The 16132-nt window shown below is 41.6% G+C and overlaps 3 protein-coding genes across 5 annotated transcripts; 2 read left to right on the plus strand and 1 right to left on the minus strand.

Annotated features, from left to right (window-relative positions):
• The first annotated feature begins 127 nt into the window (after positions 1-127).
• LOC122532676 lies at positions 128-9415 on the plus strand. 2 transcript variants are annotated; one of them, XR_006307550.1, is made up of 3 exons: positions 128-878; positions 1439-1940; positions 9405-9415. XR_006307550.1 is itself a non-coding variant. In XM_043661665.1 (2 exons), the coding sequence occupies exons 1-2, from the start codon at positions 398-400 to the stop codon at positions 1861-1863; spliced, it is 906 nt and encodes a 301-aa protein (XP_043517600.1). In that variant the 5' UTR covers positions 128-397; the 3' UTR covers positions 1864-2206. The 2 variants fall into 2 exon arrangements, 1 of the variants encoding a protein (XP_043517600.1); XM_043661665.1 differs by lacking the exon at positions 9405-9415 and having other exon boundaries at positions 1439-2206.
• LOC122532662 lies at positions 4292-15839 on the plus strand. The gene is made up of 4 exons (XM_043661642.1): positions 4292-4771; positions 4872-4931; positions 5021-5247; positions 13981-15839. The coding sequence occupies exons 1-4, from the start codon at positions 4402-4404 to the stop codon at positions 14758-14760; spliced, it is 1437 nt and encodes a 478-aa protein (XP_043517577.1). The 5' UTR covers positions 4292-4401; the 3' UTR covers positions 14761-15839.
• Positions 5825-7569, minus strand: LOC122532679. 2 transcript variants are annotated; one of them, XM_043661669.1, is made up of 4 exons: positions 7510-7569; positions 7180-7405; positions 6103-6279; positions 5825-5997 (listed from the first exon to the last, which is right to left on the minus strand). In XM_043661669.1, exons 2-4 carry the CDS (start codon positions 7226-7228, stop codon positions 5849-5851), a joined length of 375 nt encoding a protein of 124 aa, XP_043517604.1. In that variant the 5' UTR covers positions 7229-7405; positions 7510-7569; the 3' UTR covers positions 5825-5848. The 2 variants fall into 2 exon arrangements, with proteins under 2 accessions (XP_043517604.1, XP_043517603.1); XM_043661668.1 differs by lacking the exon at positions 7510-7569 and having other exon boundaries at positions 7180-7437.
• Positions 15840-16132: the final 293 nt, after the last annotated feature.

Raw genomic sequence — 16132 nt, forward strand, 5'->3', positions numbered from 1 at the left:
GTGAAACCGATTGTTCCGTCGCGTGTGAACGCTCCCTTGCCGCCTATATAGCAGGCTGATCGTGGGTGCTGGTTCAACAGTATTGTTTTGGAACCCGGTCGTCCTTCGTTCGTTCGTTTCGTTTCATGCCTCCGTCGTGAAGAAATTTCCACTCTTCTCGCGTGTCTCTTTCTTCGAGAACGAAAATGACGAGGGTCGTTTTCGCAGGGATTCGAAGGTTTGATAAATTCGTTGGAACGCGGACTCTTTCTTCTCTCGGAACTGAACGATCCGCTTAATTGCATCCAGGCGGAACTTTCATCGCGGAATCACGAGCCACGCGAAAAAAATATCTCGTCGACTTTCTCCGCGATCTTCTTTCAGTTTTATTCTCACTTACGAAACCTGTATCGTCGTCATGAAACACGGATTACGAGGTTTGTGTCTGTTGGCCTTCGTTTCCACGGGAATTACAGTCATTATGGAACCAACAGAGGAATCAATCTTGCCCAACGAAGATTCGACCAGTTTTAACGAGGCTTTCGGCGCCTGTTTAGCGAGGAAAGAATTCGGCACGCTGGAATGTGCGAATCGTGGTGCTCTGAGTACTCTCCAGTCGCTTAATCACAAGGACGATCTAGATTTTGGGAATGTTCATCTGGAGAGGGCCGACGGCCAAAGTAGAGAACTTGTGGATTGGGATTACGATCCGAAAGATTTTGGAAACATCGTGAAAGCGACGACCAAGCTGATCGAGCGTAGAAGTTTCAAGTGGAATTTGGACAGCGTGTATCCGGGACTGCAGTTGCGAGCTGGACCGATGCTGAATGGGAATGGCATCATGGAATTCGTGATCAATGAAAGAGCAACGACATTTGGCGACAGGCAAGCTGGACCAGGTAAAGAATTATTTCCCTGTCAAATATTCTCGACTGTTGTTCTTAATCCCCTATTAATCATTTGGGAAAATTTGATAGATGTTACGTGGAATTTTATCAAATGAATCCTTACGAAGAACTTTCAAATTAGTTTCTATTTTCTTCCATCGATCATTGACAAATTTGGAGAATTATTTCAACGTTGTTTCAATCGCGTGATATTTTCCCAACGTTGAAATAAGCATAGAAACGAACCAGCGTTCTCCACGGTTCGCATCCACGCTGTTGCGGCGTTTGCCACATACTGCTTTCAGGAAGCACCTCCAGCAGGCAGCACGGTCAAGGCCATCCACGTTGAAGAATCTTAATGCTTCCTATGTTTGTACTTGTAGAATACGTTAACATCCTCGATTAGATATCGTATCGCTGGAATGTCTGAGATATTACCAGTTCGATCCGCGCTAGATCTACTTTCTATTAATAGTTCCATGCCGGTACGAATATTTCTATTTTCGAGCAACAAGGTTAAGAATGCGAATGCTATACGTTCGAATGTTGTCACGCAACTTTCTTCTTTGCAGGAAGGCAAATGGTGAGGCATCTGCTGCTACCATTCCTCCTGGGCTTCAAGTTCAACCTCGCTTCTCTCATTCCGCTGTTGTTCGGATTCTTGTTGATACTCACGAAGAAAGCTTTGCTACTGACGAAGATAGCTCTGGTGATCAGTGGTCTGTTGGGCTGGAATTCGTTATTGTCACCCACTGGGCCGCCGCATTATCCAGCAGGAGGATTCCATACGCACGGACACGAGACACCGATCGGAGGATTCCCGTACTACGAACACTACAATTTTCACCACAGACCGTACAGGGGATTCCAGGGCAACGACTTCCAGCCGTACAGTCAGCATGTAATCAGAGAGGTCGTCGACGTTTACGATAACGCGGAGGAAGTGGGGAAGAGCAAACGGAATGGCAAGAATTTCGTCTGGGTAAAAAGTAACTGACGTGATCAACAAGAGGTAACAAATAGGTGCTTTTAGTCTAGTGACTTTCATCAAAACCGAAACTCGTGATACGATGTGTCGCGAAAAATTTCTATACTATAGAATTGTTCCTCTTGACAAAATTTAGTTCCTTTCCTTTTAATTTCTTTTGATGGAGAGTAGCTGATGGTTTTAGTCTAGTGATTTCTATCGAGACGAAATTTCGCGATGATGTCCCGTAAAAAAAGAAAGAAAAAAAAAAAATTGAGCCCGTTTAGAAATTTCCATACTACAGAAAATTGTTCTCCTTCGTACAATATATATGTCTATATTTCTATCGACAAATATTTTATTTGGAAGAAAATATATTTGGAAGAAAATATTGAAACTTGTGTGTTCTACCAAAGATGCAGAAACTTTTAGGTTAATGCGATGTTGCACAGTATTATTTACCCGTTGAGACGGACAGGATGTGTTTATTACATCTTCTCTCTTGAAATGTGGAATGTTCAAATTAAACCTTTGAATAAAACTTAATTTCCAGAAAAGAATTATTCAGTGCGCAACCATTTCTTACGCCCCTGTTCCATTTACACAGAATTTTCCTTCCGTCTACTCTTATGAATATCGTTTTTCTCTCCCATTTTCCCAATTAAGGATTCTCCTTGTAATTAAACGAAACAGAGGAGCTCCAGCCGGATATGCCTAACCCGAAAAGATATCACGTTTGTGATGTCTACAGCAAACAAAGGCCAAAATAATTCGTTCTCTCCGCGAGAACAGCGTCTGAACAGCGTCACTCTTTCACTGTCGTTTTCCAACTTCCTTTCGGAGTTCGCCCTAAAGGAAGGACAGTTTTCACTCGTTCGCAGATCCATTAGTCTCAGTCCATTATCGTGTACTGTGTAACTGTACCGGTGATTGGTATCCGAAGGAAGAGGCATCGTGTCCGGGAAACGCTTTTGCTCGTAAAGGTAACAGCGTTCATGGTCCCGTGAACGTTCGTGTATCTTCACCACGTGGTTGCGGAGCCGCTTATGTCAAGTGTGACCGACGAACGCGGCATACATTACCAGGACAGTCGACGGTCGACCGTAAAAGTTGCTCGTTTTCCGCCACCGTTTCACGGCCGGTGGCTTCTACTATTCCACGTCGCTGTTTGCGTTATTTCTGCACTTGGCTGCCCCGATCGAACGTGCGTGACGCCGTCGACTCGTTACGATGTAACGGTTCATTCTTCTTCCGCCGTTGTGGAATTCGCTATCGTGCTTGAGTTTCCCCGTGTCGAGATCGCAGATGTCTTTTCGCAAAATTGTTCCACGATCGTTCTTTTTCTTTCCCTTCCCTTTTTTCTTCATTTCCTCCCTTGTGCTCTCAAGTAGGGTAATAGTGGCCATCACGGCGACGAAATCGGCGAGATAACGAGCAGGAAAGAGGGGTGGCCTGGATTTTTCAGACGCAATGTTCGTTGCTCGCACGCGTCGTGATTCCGACGATACGTTGGAAACTTGGTTCTTTTTTTTTTTTTTTCGTCAGCAGCCGTGATAAGGCACGAAGTAGGGTAATTGCGTTTGGCCCGGTCGCACAGAGAGACATCGGGACAAGGATGAACGACAAACGCGGGGAACAGTGTCCTGAATCTTTCAGGCCAGAGATTGAACGGCCGTGAACAGTGGACACATTTTTTAACATCAAAATTTCGTGCGCGCGTAATTGCTCGGGCTGTGTTGTTGGATGTGGCGCGTCATGGTCTGTAATCCGTGTCGGATTAACAGTATCTCGACGAGTCGGGTTAAATAATTCGTGGTGACTAATTCGTCGGCGTGCGTAATTAAAAAGGTTGGAACGATGCATCATTCGCCCGCGATACGTTCATTTTTCACGAACGCAAGCGTGGACTTTCACCGTGCAGTAAAAACGCCTCGAATATGAAACTTGATTTCTCTAGTTTCTTCTCGATTCTTGTTACGTGAATTTTCATCCAATTACGAAATACGTGCAATCTTCGATTCGTCGTCTTTGACGCTTGCTGCAAGCAAATCAAAACGGACTCTTATCTTCGTATCTTTGAAATTTGCATTATTTCCGAGAAAGAGTTTGAAAACGCTTGAGGAGTAATGCGTGGAGTAACGTAAGGAAGGTTTGCTACAGCTTTACCTGGATTCACGATACTCCTTAAAAGCCGCTCGGCCTTTAATTCCTATTTGCGAGCCACTCCGCGAGGGTTTCGGCTTCACTTGGCAACAGGGTCAGAGGGATACTTACTTACGGGGCTGTACGGCATTGTTTTGGTTCAAGAGTCCCTCCTTCTGGAGGAGGAGGCGTTAAACAGCGCGTGGATCAGGTGTGAGTCCAACGTCGTAAGGACGAGCTGACCAATGGTAGGAGAAACGTGAAATACCCTTATATAAGTGCGACGGCCGAGCAATTCGAATTAGTTCGCGATATTTTTCGAGCGGTCGACTCGAGATCGGTGCGGAACGCTGCGAGATCAAACTTCGATCCATCAGTACGCGTTTGTACGCGATTTGCACCGAATTTGCACCGCGTTCGAACACGATGGGAAAATACCGAACTGCTTGCCTCATTTTTATTACCCAATCTGTGTTACTGTTCAATCTGGCGCTGAGCAAGAACGAGTACACGAGGTTATTCGACAAATGCGCCAGGGAGAAGAACGCCTTCGATTGTTTGAAGCAAAGGGCTTTGGAAATTCTCGATTCGGCCATCAAGGATGACACGGTGTACGTGTTGAACGACTACATCTCCATCGGGAGGGACCCTGCAGCGGTTATCAAGAGCATAGACAGATCGTTCAAGGACGACAACGAAACGAAACTCACTTTGGATCAAAAGCTCGATCACAAGTTTCACGAGTACATTTCTTCTAGAAGCGTGAAGCTTACTATCCCGGGAGACTCGTTTCAAGGTACGGGGTTAATTCCAGCTGTACAAATTGTTTCATACTATAGAATTCAATTAAATTTAGTTATGAATTCCTTTAGGATTCAATTGAGTTAAATTTTTAGGTCGAAAGAAGAAAGACAAGGGATACGGTGCTCTGATAATGGGAGCTCTAGCAGTGGGAGGTGAGTTGTAATTTAATGAAGAATACAGCTGTAGAACACAAATTTGTTGCGCAACGATATCTCAGAGTTCATAGAAAATTAATTTTTAGCTATGATGGCGCAGCTAGCTTACGCTAAAATCGCGTTCCTCGCTGGCACGGCCTTGCTCACAGCTAAAATAGCGTTAGTTCTGAGCGCAATTATTGGATTGAAGAAGCTGGTCTCCGGCCAGGGAGGCGGTGGCCACGAAGTGATCTACGCCACAGGTGCTGAACATCACGGAAGTTACGGCGGAGGAGGATATGGGAGTGGCTGGCAACGATCCACCGACGGTGTTTCTCCTATTTGAATCGATCGAATCCTGCGAAATTTCATTTGTTTCATGTACGATACTTTGTTTAGCTAGTTAAGTGTAGCAAAGCGAATAAAGATCCTTCTTGTTTGTATATAAAGTAAATTTTGACGTAATAGCATTTGCGTGATATTAATTGAAGAAATCAACGTGCGAAACACGACTGCGTAGTATTTATTTATTATGAGTTTAAGTGTACCTTGTAGTTTATAGTGTTGTAGTTAGGTATTTTTATGTAACTTGTTGTTTGTTCAGGATAGTTAGTAAAATGCGCTGTACCAAAAACTAATATTATTGTATTTAATTTATTTTGTACGTACTTGTATATTAATTGAACCTGATACAAATAAACAATGTTAGCAAGATTCACTTCCCTCTTTCTCATTGAAGAACAGAGGAACTTTCAGATAAAATTAATTCTTAATTGATTCGAATATTTTTTAAAAATCTTTTTTTTAAGATTAAGTAAAAAATGACAAATTTACTTTGTAAATACTTTTATTATTCAAAATAATTATCCATTTGCATTTAATATTTCAAATGTATATATATATATTTGTACTTTGAATCTCAGTCGTTCGATCTCCTAGTGGAGAATCCTTCGTCGTTTCCGATAGTTGAAATTATTTTCGCCGTATCCACCGTGATGATCGTATTCTATACCCGTGCTGTAACTATGCTCGGAGCTGTGATACGGATGTTTAATTATCTCGTACGATACTTTCTCTTTATGTTCTGAAAGCAAAATGAAAACTTATCAACGCTCCAATAAGAGGACAAATACCCTTTACAGCGGAACAATAATACTGTCAAACTTTCGTTCTAACTCAACTCGCTTACCAAACGCTTTTTTTAATGCAATCGCTGTTGCAATTGCTAGAGCCACTTTACCAACAATCAGAGCCTTTCCAGCAATTGCAGCGACAGCATTCACTAGTACATAAAGCATAGTCAGTTTCGACGCTCCTAAAAAGTACATCAACATCTGACCGTATCCTTTGTTCTTCTTCCTCCGTCCTAAAAATACGCATTTGCAAGTTATTCCTTGGAGTATGATTACTGCAATAATTAAGGCGAACGCGCGTCTATATACGGCAAAAAATAAAAAAAAATATGAATAATGCAGAGGTAGGCCTCGTCACGCGATGCGCAAGATCGTTTGCGAAGATAACGTTTAAAGAAAATATATAGTAGAGTTAAATGAATAGTTTAACAGGAAACTTGAGTAACTACCTAGAATCTTTCTCGTCGAACGGTATTTCACATATTCGCGAGTTATATACCAAGCAAAATAAAACGAAAAATCGTAAAAAAGAATCGCTCAACGCGTCCACTGCGAACTTGTCCGATGTCTGACCGGAACGTTCTCATCCCCCTTGAAGACAAATGCCGCGCGCATATGTAATATACATTTTTCATCGTCACGGTCGAATAGAAAAAGGATAAATATAGATAAAAATGCGAAGTAAATGAACATGAAAATTAAAAGAAAATATAAAAAATATGAAATTACGATAAGAAAAAATATCAGACTCGTTTTCGTTCATTTCCAGATAAAACGTTATATTATATTTCTTTCATATTAAAATTGATTATTATGTTTCTCTTTCTGTGTTAATTGAAATTGATTAAATATTACATTATTATTATTACGAAGCACATCAATCTTTTGAATTAAATTTAATAGCCCCAGTGAAATATTCTGAAATATTAAAACTTTCGTCCCTAACAGTAACCAAACATTTATAGAAATATCCGAATACTTCCTAAATACCCTAATGATAATATATAAACACTCTAAATATCCTAATAATAATGTTCTAATAAATTGAAGAATAATTCTTCAATTATTTCACTCTTATCACAATGCCTTAATTCTTCAATTATATTTCACTCTTAACTCATTGTACAACTCACCTTCTTCGACCGCAACATCATTATTCTCCAATTCTTTTAACCTAATCATCTTAACTTCTTTTGCCGACGCTGCTTCATTGCTTCTGCCTTCAATGTCCCGCACGTTCTTCGTTGCACACTCGGTAGAATTCTCGCTCTGGCTGCAATCGGCCGGCGCAATTGACAACTCACTGTGCGTATTCCGATAGAGAACGGTGGAACAGCATGTGGCCAGAAGGCCAAACAGCTGTAGGACGAGGATCGTACATCGAAGCATGTTCGACGCGAACTGACCGGCTAAACGTGTGGTCATTTTTATAGGAACAGTTGTAATTAGCGGTTACGACATACAGAGCGTGAATTCAGCTACGGATCGTTCTTCTGTGTCTAACTTCGATTCTGCGTTGCGGATACGATACGTGCGTGGACCGCTAGCACGTCGAATCACGCTCCGTACTCCCTGTTAATTGCACCGTGGTCGTTCAGTGTGAAGAAACGATAGCCCGATACATTGAAATCAAAAGGATCTGGGCTAATTGCGAGAGTTTAGAAAAACATTTACAACGCACCGAGTTACTTCTGGAGGAAGCTGGTTCGAGTTAATGCTCTGTACGCGGAACCTTCTTTTTTTAATATAAAAAATTAATACTGAACACAATGTTGAAAATAATATTAATCATTGAACAGCACTGGAGGAATTATTAGGATATAGAAGAAATGTTTTCTTTTTTTATTTATTATACAGGGTATTTCCAAAATTGCGGTAAAAGCTACTCGAATAATGATTCGACCATACATTTTACAAAAAGATCGAAAAGCAAGAATAATATTTTGTTATTTAAGGTTTTCTCCTCAACATGTATCAGTTACACGTGCACTAATTGTAAATTTTGTAGTAAATTCGATTGTTTCTTCGGCTCCTGATATTTCACATCAAGGAGAATGTCACGATTTGTTTTTTGTCACTTGTAGCATGATTTCGAAGATATCTTATATAGTAAAATAACATAAACAGTTAAAACATTCAATAGAAAAAACTCTACAGTACAGTAGAAATCTGTTTATACGACAAACAAAATAGTTTGAGGGATAAATAGTTTATCATAATTGTTCATCGATATATAATAGAAGTTCGCTAATTCTCCATTAGTAATTTTTTGTTCACATGATTTCAGGAGTTCAGATTTAAATAAGTAGATTCAACCAGCAGGGGTTCATTTGACCAAGTATAAAATCGTTTAATCAAAACTTGGTTCAGATAAGTGAGGTTCTTCCGAAACAATTGTGACTGTAAAACAAAGGTTAAATGCCAAGTACAACTTTTCATCTTGACAAAGAAGGTACTTTCTCCAATACAATAGGAACTATCGCGAATCAATTATTATCAATTTACAGAAACTTCAATAAAGGATCGAAGAGAATCCATGTTTGCATTCGTCGAGTATACTGTCAAGAACAATTCAAACGTGTAACACTTAACGCTTCTACTAACGATTGGAAAGTTATCGGTGGATGCTACGATCGTAGATCAACTGAAACACTGTCGCCAAACTGAGACTGCTTCTTGTAGCTCCGCCTCCCGCGTAGTTTATACGCTAGGAAGTAGAAAACAAGGTTTAAAAGGTAGCATCTTTTTCTGCGATAGCTTTGTGTGCCACTGGGCCGATCGAGCATCCTCGATTCACTGCTTCGAGGTATGCAGGATTATAGCCCGCGAAGGTCGCGGATTGCACGCCACTTGAAACCGTGAAAACAACGATCACACTGCGTCTCTACATATTGTCCTACTAAATATCCTAGTTATTTTGTAAAAAATTCCAAAAAGAAGTTGGAAAAATTTCCAAATCTAAAAGAAAATTTCATACGATGACGAAAGTTTGGCATTTTATAATAGCTAACATTAAACTAATGAACACTATATTTTAGATTACAACTAAAACGTTCGAAGTTACAAAAAGATATCTCACAATAATTTATGTCAAACGTACACGTAAAGTTGTGTAACATCGAAACAGATTTTGTATAAAAATTATTTTTTTTTAGCAATATTGCAAGTAATTAAAATCGTACATGCAAGTTAGTGTGAGAAGTCTTACATAAATCTTATCACTTGAGCAACTATTACACAGGCAGTAGAAAGAATTAGTTGAGTTATTGCATAAATTGATAATCTCCTAGGGATTTAATACTTTTATACGTACTACCTGATATTCAATTCCTAGACAAAAAGAAGTTACAAGAGAAAGGAACTTTTTACCAGAATTATTGTCAGATTCTACAATTAACCTCGACTGCGAGTCTCACGATCCAAAGAAACAGCGTGAAACAGATAAATAGCAAAGAAAAACAGTCCCGTGGTTGTAACCGGTGGATGAGTTAACGCGTAAATAACACCGGACACCGCAAGATTACACTCGCACCTTCATTCTCGCCATTCAATTTATAACAGTGGTAGCAACCGATGAACAATTTCGCGCATCAGTAAACTTTCATCTCAACGATCAGATGATACCATTCAGTCGCGATATCCGAAAAAGTCTGTTGCACGATCTGTCTGTGGCACAGGCTCGAGGCGAAATCGAACTACGAGCATAAATTCGTGGCTCTCTCGTCGAGGTAATGAGCCAGGTCAAAAACTTACGAGCACCTGTTGCGGATGGTTGACCTGGATCTAATGACGAGCCGGGTATTTGCCCAGAAGCATCGCCCCGGAGTATTTCCTAGTTCCTGTCCGATTGGTTTTCTCGTTTCTGAAAGCTCGTATTATCTACGTGTACTTCGAAGTGCACGACGAGAAAAACTCTTGCGTGGAGTCATTAAACTTTATGTCACGTTGTACAAACTCACGCAAAATAAATTGAAGGTAGAAAGTATCGAACAGATTCTTGGAGATGAATTTCTGTTTAACTGCCTCCAGGGGTTGTAATAAAACAGCGAAGAATTTAAAACGACCGATTAACAAGTAACTGCGTCCGTTCGTGCGCAAATGAAAGGTGAATTTTTCATGAGAAATAAAAGCTTGTATTGTCTATTTTGTTTGATTACCTTCTTGCCACTTTTCAGGCAACTTTTCATCAACTTCCGTGTTCAAAAAAATGTTCATCATTTTTGACAATGTTCTTGGAACATTGTCATACAGCAGTGAAATTCAGCAAACTAGTTTAGACTCTGCTGTAGTTTTAAATCTTCTTCACTGCACAGCTTTCTTGTTTTCCTTCTCGAAGGTAATACAGTAAAATATGACGAAAATGTTACTTTTTGAAATCGACGCTAAACAAACAATTGTTAACGAAATCGTGCATTTTTGTTTCTAAAACAAGCTTGCACAATCAGTTCGTGTAATCGGGTCGTATAATGAATTTCCGATTTAAAATGAAATTAGTTTTAAAATATTTTAAAACGTGCATACGTGTCCATTTGTTGGAAAATGATGCAATTACTTTCTAATCCGATATTTAACATTAAATCGGTTTCAAGTTTCTGCAGAAAATGGGAATTGATAACTGTACTAAGTATCGTTATATAGACGATGTGAAATTTAGATCGCTAAAAAAAGTTCCTTTGCCGCAAAAATGGAAAACGTTTTCGGAGAGTTTTTGGGTAATTGTAGACACGTTTTCGTTCCTTAAACGCGTTCAGTGGGCTTTGTGGCCGGTGAAGTGATCTTCGCGTCGGTAAATCCTCTTGAAAAGAATCGCGCGCAACCATTCATGCTGCGACAGTAACGTATTCCCTCGTTAATCTCGTGCGTTCCCGTTTACCGTCAAACCGAGAACTTTCCTTCCCAACAATAGGGAACGCGCCAGTGTCACGTTTACTACTTGATTGTGGTGTAACAAAGTAGAATACACCAGTCTTCCTAGCAAACGTGAACCAAATTTCCCAGTTTCTAAACATCAAATCATAATAGCAATGACTTCATTATGATTATAAGCATAACATAATTATGAAACGAAAAAGAGAGATGGAAGTGGATGGTCCAGTGTGCGGGACCCGAGGCATAAGTGGCACAGTCTAATTATTACAGAAGAAAGAAGGACAACCGTAAAAAAAATAGTATCGAGAAGAGAGATCTTTCTTATTATATTAACTCGTCGATTTAAAAATCGTGTTACAATAATGACTTTATTATAACTATAAGTACAACATTATAAAATGATACAGAGAGATGGATCGAAAGTTTAGCACCACGAGTATAAGTAGCACAATCCAATTATTGTAGAAGAAAGATGACCAATGGTACGAAACGTAATATCAAGAAAGAAGAAAATAATCTTTTTATTATTTATACGTTAAATCTTTAACCTAAATATCGAACAATAAATTCCTAAAAATAAACCTAACCTAAATACCGAATAATAATAAATTCATTAGGATTATGAGTATTACAATAAGAAGAAGAAATAGAGGAAAGAAGCGGATTAGCAAAAAAGAAAATAGCACAATATAACTATCATGGAAGTGTACAACTCTTACTGCATGAACATTTCGATCCAAACGAAATATCCTCATTACGAATACTCATTGTAAAACGCTACTAAAAAAGAGCAAAAGAAAAACAGCGAACCTAATCTAAACCAAACATATTAAAAGAACATTTACATGTCATAAATATAATAAATATAGGAATGCCAATTTAACACCAAATAAAGTAAAATTAAATATAGAAACACCAAACACAAAAGAGAAGTATCCCACCTACACCCACCGCTGACACCTTTCTCACAAACTCATCGTGAAATCGGATCATGGCCAAGCGAGTGTACCTTCACACGTTTCAAAGCAATCGCGATGAATCCTCAAAGCGCCGGCTCTTCGATCTTACTAGCACGTTCCAGGGATTTCGTTTCTGTCCCATTGTTACTGTCACGGAATCTATCCGGTGACGTTTGTGCGAATTCACCTGCGTGCCGTGAATGTGGCACGCGAGCCAACACTGTTCGTCTCGGCTCGCCGCGGCCCTAGCTATGGGATAGATAATCACGAAGTAGGTAAGCGAGCATCGAGGATGCGTCGTAGTCGCATTAGAGATGCGTTAACCTCGATTGAGCTTGTGTCGAGATCGGCACAGTAACACATTCTGTTTGACCAATCCATTTTTTTAAGAATCTGTTCAAAATTTACTCGTCGGGTTTCATCCATTGGTATGCACGATGGTTTGAGTCGGTCTGAGACATCGTTGATCATTACATGAATGTGAACTTCTCGTTCTTTCCAAATTTCTTTAAATTGAAATTGCAGTCTCGCGCAATTGGTTAAAAATTAAAAAGAGTATTTGTCACAAACAATTTTGGGAAGCGAGATCAGACGGAAGTTGAAATTACATCCCTACGAGCGTTCGCAAAGTTCTATGGAAAGTTGAAAGTTCAGAATGAAGAAACAATGAAATGGGATTTGAATTGAGGTAGAAGACGGTGGTTTAGAATAGAAGAGAGTAAAAATCGTGGGATTATCAGGATTCAATAAATCGCCCAGTCGACAAGCGTTTGTTTTCCTCGCCGCGGACACGCCCAGTTAGCCGCAGAAAAAGACGACCGCGAGTGAAGGTGAAAGATTGCAGTCTGGTGCAACGGACGAAAAAGATACGAACGTGATTCACTCTTCGCGAGACAACTGTAATTTGCTCTCGTTGTTACGTGATTCGTTGCACTACCTACGCCACAAGATTACTCACCGAAGAACAATTTTCAAGTCCTTGCTTCTTAATTGCAACCTGTCTAACAAAAGTCTAATCTGTCATTCACGGTGGAACAGAATTCGAGGAATGTTTAACTGTATGCATCCTTGAAAACTGAATCAAACGTAGAATGGACGAGTGGATGTTTACAAAAGTTCGAGACAATTAAGAGAATTCTTAACCGAGTTGTTCCCTCGAAAGTATGTTTGAAGTTTAAATTGAATAAAAAGATCCACGGTTCGAATAAATTCATATATCCTTGTAGTCTACGTATGTTTCTCGAAATAAAAATTCCTAATCAATAACCACCATCGAACTCGAGGAAATTCCCATCCCAACGGTCGCGTAAATTGCTTCATTATCGTTCAATTCAACAAGCCGAGCGAATCTGGATCGCGATTTCGCGGGATCCAGAGAGCAGGAAACGATCGGTGGAAGGGACATGCGCGCGAGAGTTAAGGCCGCGGTCCGTCCACGACCTAAAACTACTTCCAACTATCACGATGAGAGGTCAACAGGATCACGGTGCCAGGCAAGTTTCAGTAAGACGCTAGCTTCCATACGCTTGTCCCCTCTCCTCCAGCTTGTTCCCGCAGACATAAGCGAAACTTAATGTCAGGTCGTTCTACCTTCTTCTATCTCGATCTCGATGCCTGTGAGTGGGTCTGTGTGTCAGAATGGGTCGCATGCTCGCACGCTGTGAGAGAATCCTCACTCGCGGGGAGCGAGTGGTGAGAGCGAGGAAGGAGATAGACGGCACGAGGCACGAGCATACTGAAGCGACGAAGAGAAGAACAGAGAACGTTGGTTGTTTAGAGGCCGTTGCAGGGGAGCCCCGAGGAAGCGCGGGGGAAACATTGTCACGTGTACCGCATTGGTACGTCCGCGGGCTGTCGGCACTGCTCCTTACGTGGGAGACAGCTCAGCCCGGTTCGCGAGGGATGGCGGATCCCTGGATGGTATATATCCGACCGGACGTATGCTGCTGACGCCAGTTCCCAGTCTAGATCCTGAAGTTCGCGGAAGTGCGCTCAGTGATCTCGCGAATAATCGCACGTTCACTGTGACGTTTCATTCGCCCGTGTCTCTCTCTCGTCGAGGATTGAACGAGTCGCGGGGAATCATCCCGTCAGCGGAAGAAGTAGACGAAGAAGATGATCGATTTGTCCAAGTGTGTGCTCGTCTTGTTGGCGTGTTGTGCGATTTGCTATGCGTCCTCGGCGACCAAGGAGGAAGACACTCTCGTGGACAGGGGCTTCAGGGCGATGTACAGAGTCTACGAGGACTGCCAGCATCGGAACATAGCGGTTTCACCATGCCTGAAGAAGAAGGCGATCGCGTTTTTCGAAAGATTGGGCCGGATGCGTACGCTGCCGTTGTCGGAGAACTTCGAGTTGATCAGAACGACGGACGAAATGCCCAAGAGCTCCATGTCCGAACTGGAAACTACACTGGGCAGAACTACGTCCAGCAAGGACGAAATTCTCAACGAGATTCTGTTCGATCGTGTCGCCTCGCTGTTGAACAGCTTCAACGTTCAGATTCGGCTGCCGAGGACCAGTGCCGGTGAACTGAAACGAGGCATGGAGGAGGGACGCGGTAAAATGAAGAAGATGATGGGCATGATGATGATGGGAATGGCCATGAAACTCGCGGCGCTGATCCCCATTGCCCTTGGTGTGCTGTTCCTGTTGGCTGGAAAGGCTCTGATCATCAGCAAGATCGCTCTGGTCTTGTCTCTGATCATTGGACTGAAGAAACTGCTCAGCCAGAAGCAGAGCAACGATCACGGTGGTTGGCAGCAAGGTGGCGGAGGCTGGGACAGGAGTCTGAAGAACGTTTTCGCCGCTATGGAAACGTCGACGACCGAACTGACTCGCGACTACGCGCAGAACTTGGCCTATTCGGCGCGACATCAGCACTGATCGCCATCGAGCAGGGTGGCGGAGGAGGGAGGGGGGGGGGGGCATAGAAGGTCTTCCGATTCCGTTCGGCGTTGCGTGGCGCCACAACGACAACTTCACGTTCTAAATCGACCGACATTACACTTGCTGCGCACAGATAAGATTATGGTTAGGCAAACAAATGTCGATCTGATCAATTGTCTCCGACAGATTCGTAAATATTAGACAGATTAATTACCTCGGTAGAATCGTAAAGACACGGGCACCTATATTGAAATTTCACACGAAAGATCACATCCTCTCACCTCTGCACAAAAGATTTAGACAAACGATTCTACAGAGTAACGACATAATTTTCTCACTTATATAGAAAGTAGTTCGCTTAAATGTTCTTCGTGGAAGGGAATATTGCAACTGCGGAAACTTGTTAGCTTGTTTGAGAATCTTGAAACTCGTTAGACGCTCGATTTGTAATCTTCCACGAAAGATACTAGGTCTCTGTACAAGGCTACGTTGACAGTTGACGATGTATATTGTTAAATTATTTATAAAAGAAGAACATGGCTATCGTTTCAACTATCTTTGTTAATTATTCTCTTACAAATCGTACCCTGTAGAAATTAACGCGGAAAGTATCCGAAACGAGACGAGTAGCGGTAATTAGTTGCCAAACTTGCATTGCGGACGCGACGCGAGAAACGAGCGTGATAATCGTTAGCTAAACGTGTACCGCGAACGTCAGCGACATTTGCTCGCAAATGCCGTCACGCAATAGTCGGATACACCACATACCTGCCACTCATTTTCGCTCCCCGTCAACCGAGAAACCATTCGGCACGATAATAGCTACGCAATCATTTCCGCGCACGCGAGTTTCTAACGGAATCGGGACGAGGCACTTTATTTGCGCTCGGGACGACGTGCAAACGGTCGGAGAATAATTTCCAAATTTAATCTTGCAATCGTCTCGCCGCAATTACACCGCAATTCTCCTGGATAGTTTAATTATTCACTTAAGCTACGAATGATGAATATTTATTGAACGCCATGATATTTATTATATTTACTATTACGACATATTGTTAATCCATTGACTCTGTAACAGTTTCCCGATAGTTTCAAGACTGAGATCGAATAAAGAGAGGCACGTAATCGACGTGAACAAGGAAGACGTAATGATTTAATCATTTTTCATCGCATATTCTTTCGCTACACATACGGGATAAGTGATACATATGTTACACTCTTACTCCTAGAGTCCGACAGCGGGGATCACGTGGATCGCGAGAAGATGGCGTGACCTCGCAATCCACGGGATCGAGAGTTCGAAAGCTATCTAAGTACATCGTTCCGTTGTCGAAAAACCAGCAGCGTCGGTCTAATTCGTTATCGA

The sequence above is a fragment of the Frieseomelitta varia genome, unplaced genomic scaffold, assembly GCF_011392965.1.
Source record: "Frieseomelitta varia isolate USP_RPSP 00005682 unplaced genomic scaffold, Fvar_1.2 scaffold_463, whole genome shotgun sequence".
NCBI lineage: Eukaryota > Metazoa > Arthropoda > Insecta > Hymenoptera > Apidae > Frieseomelitta > Frieseomelitta varia.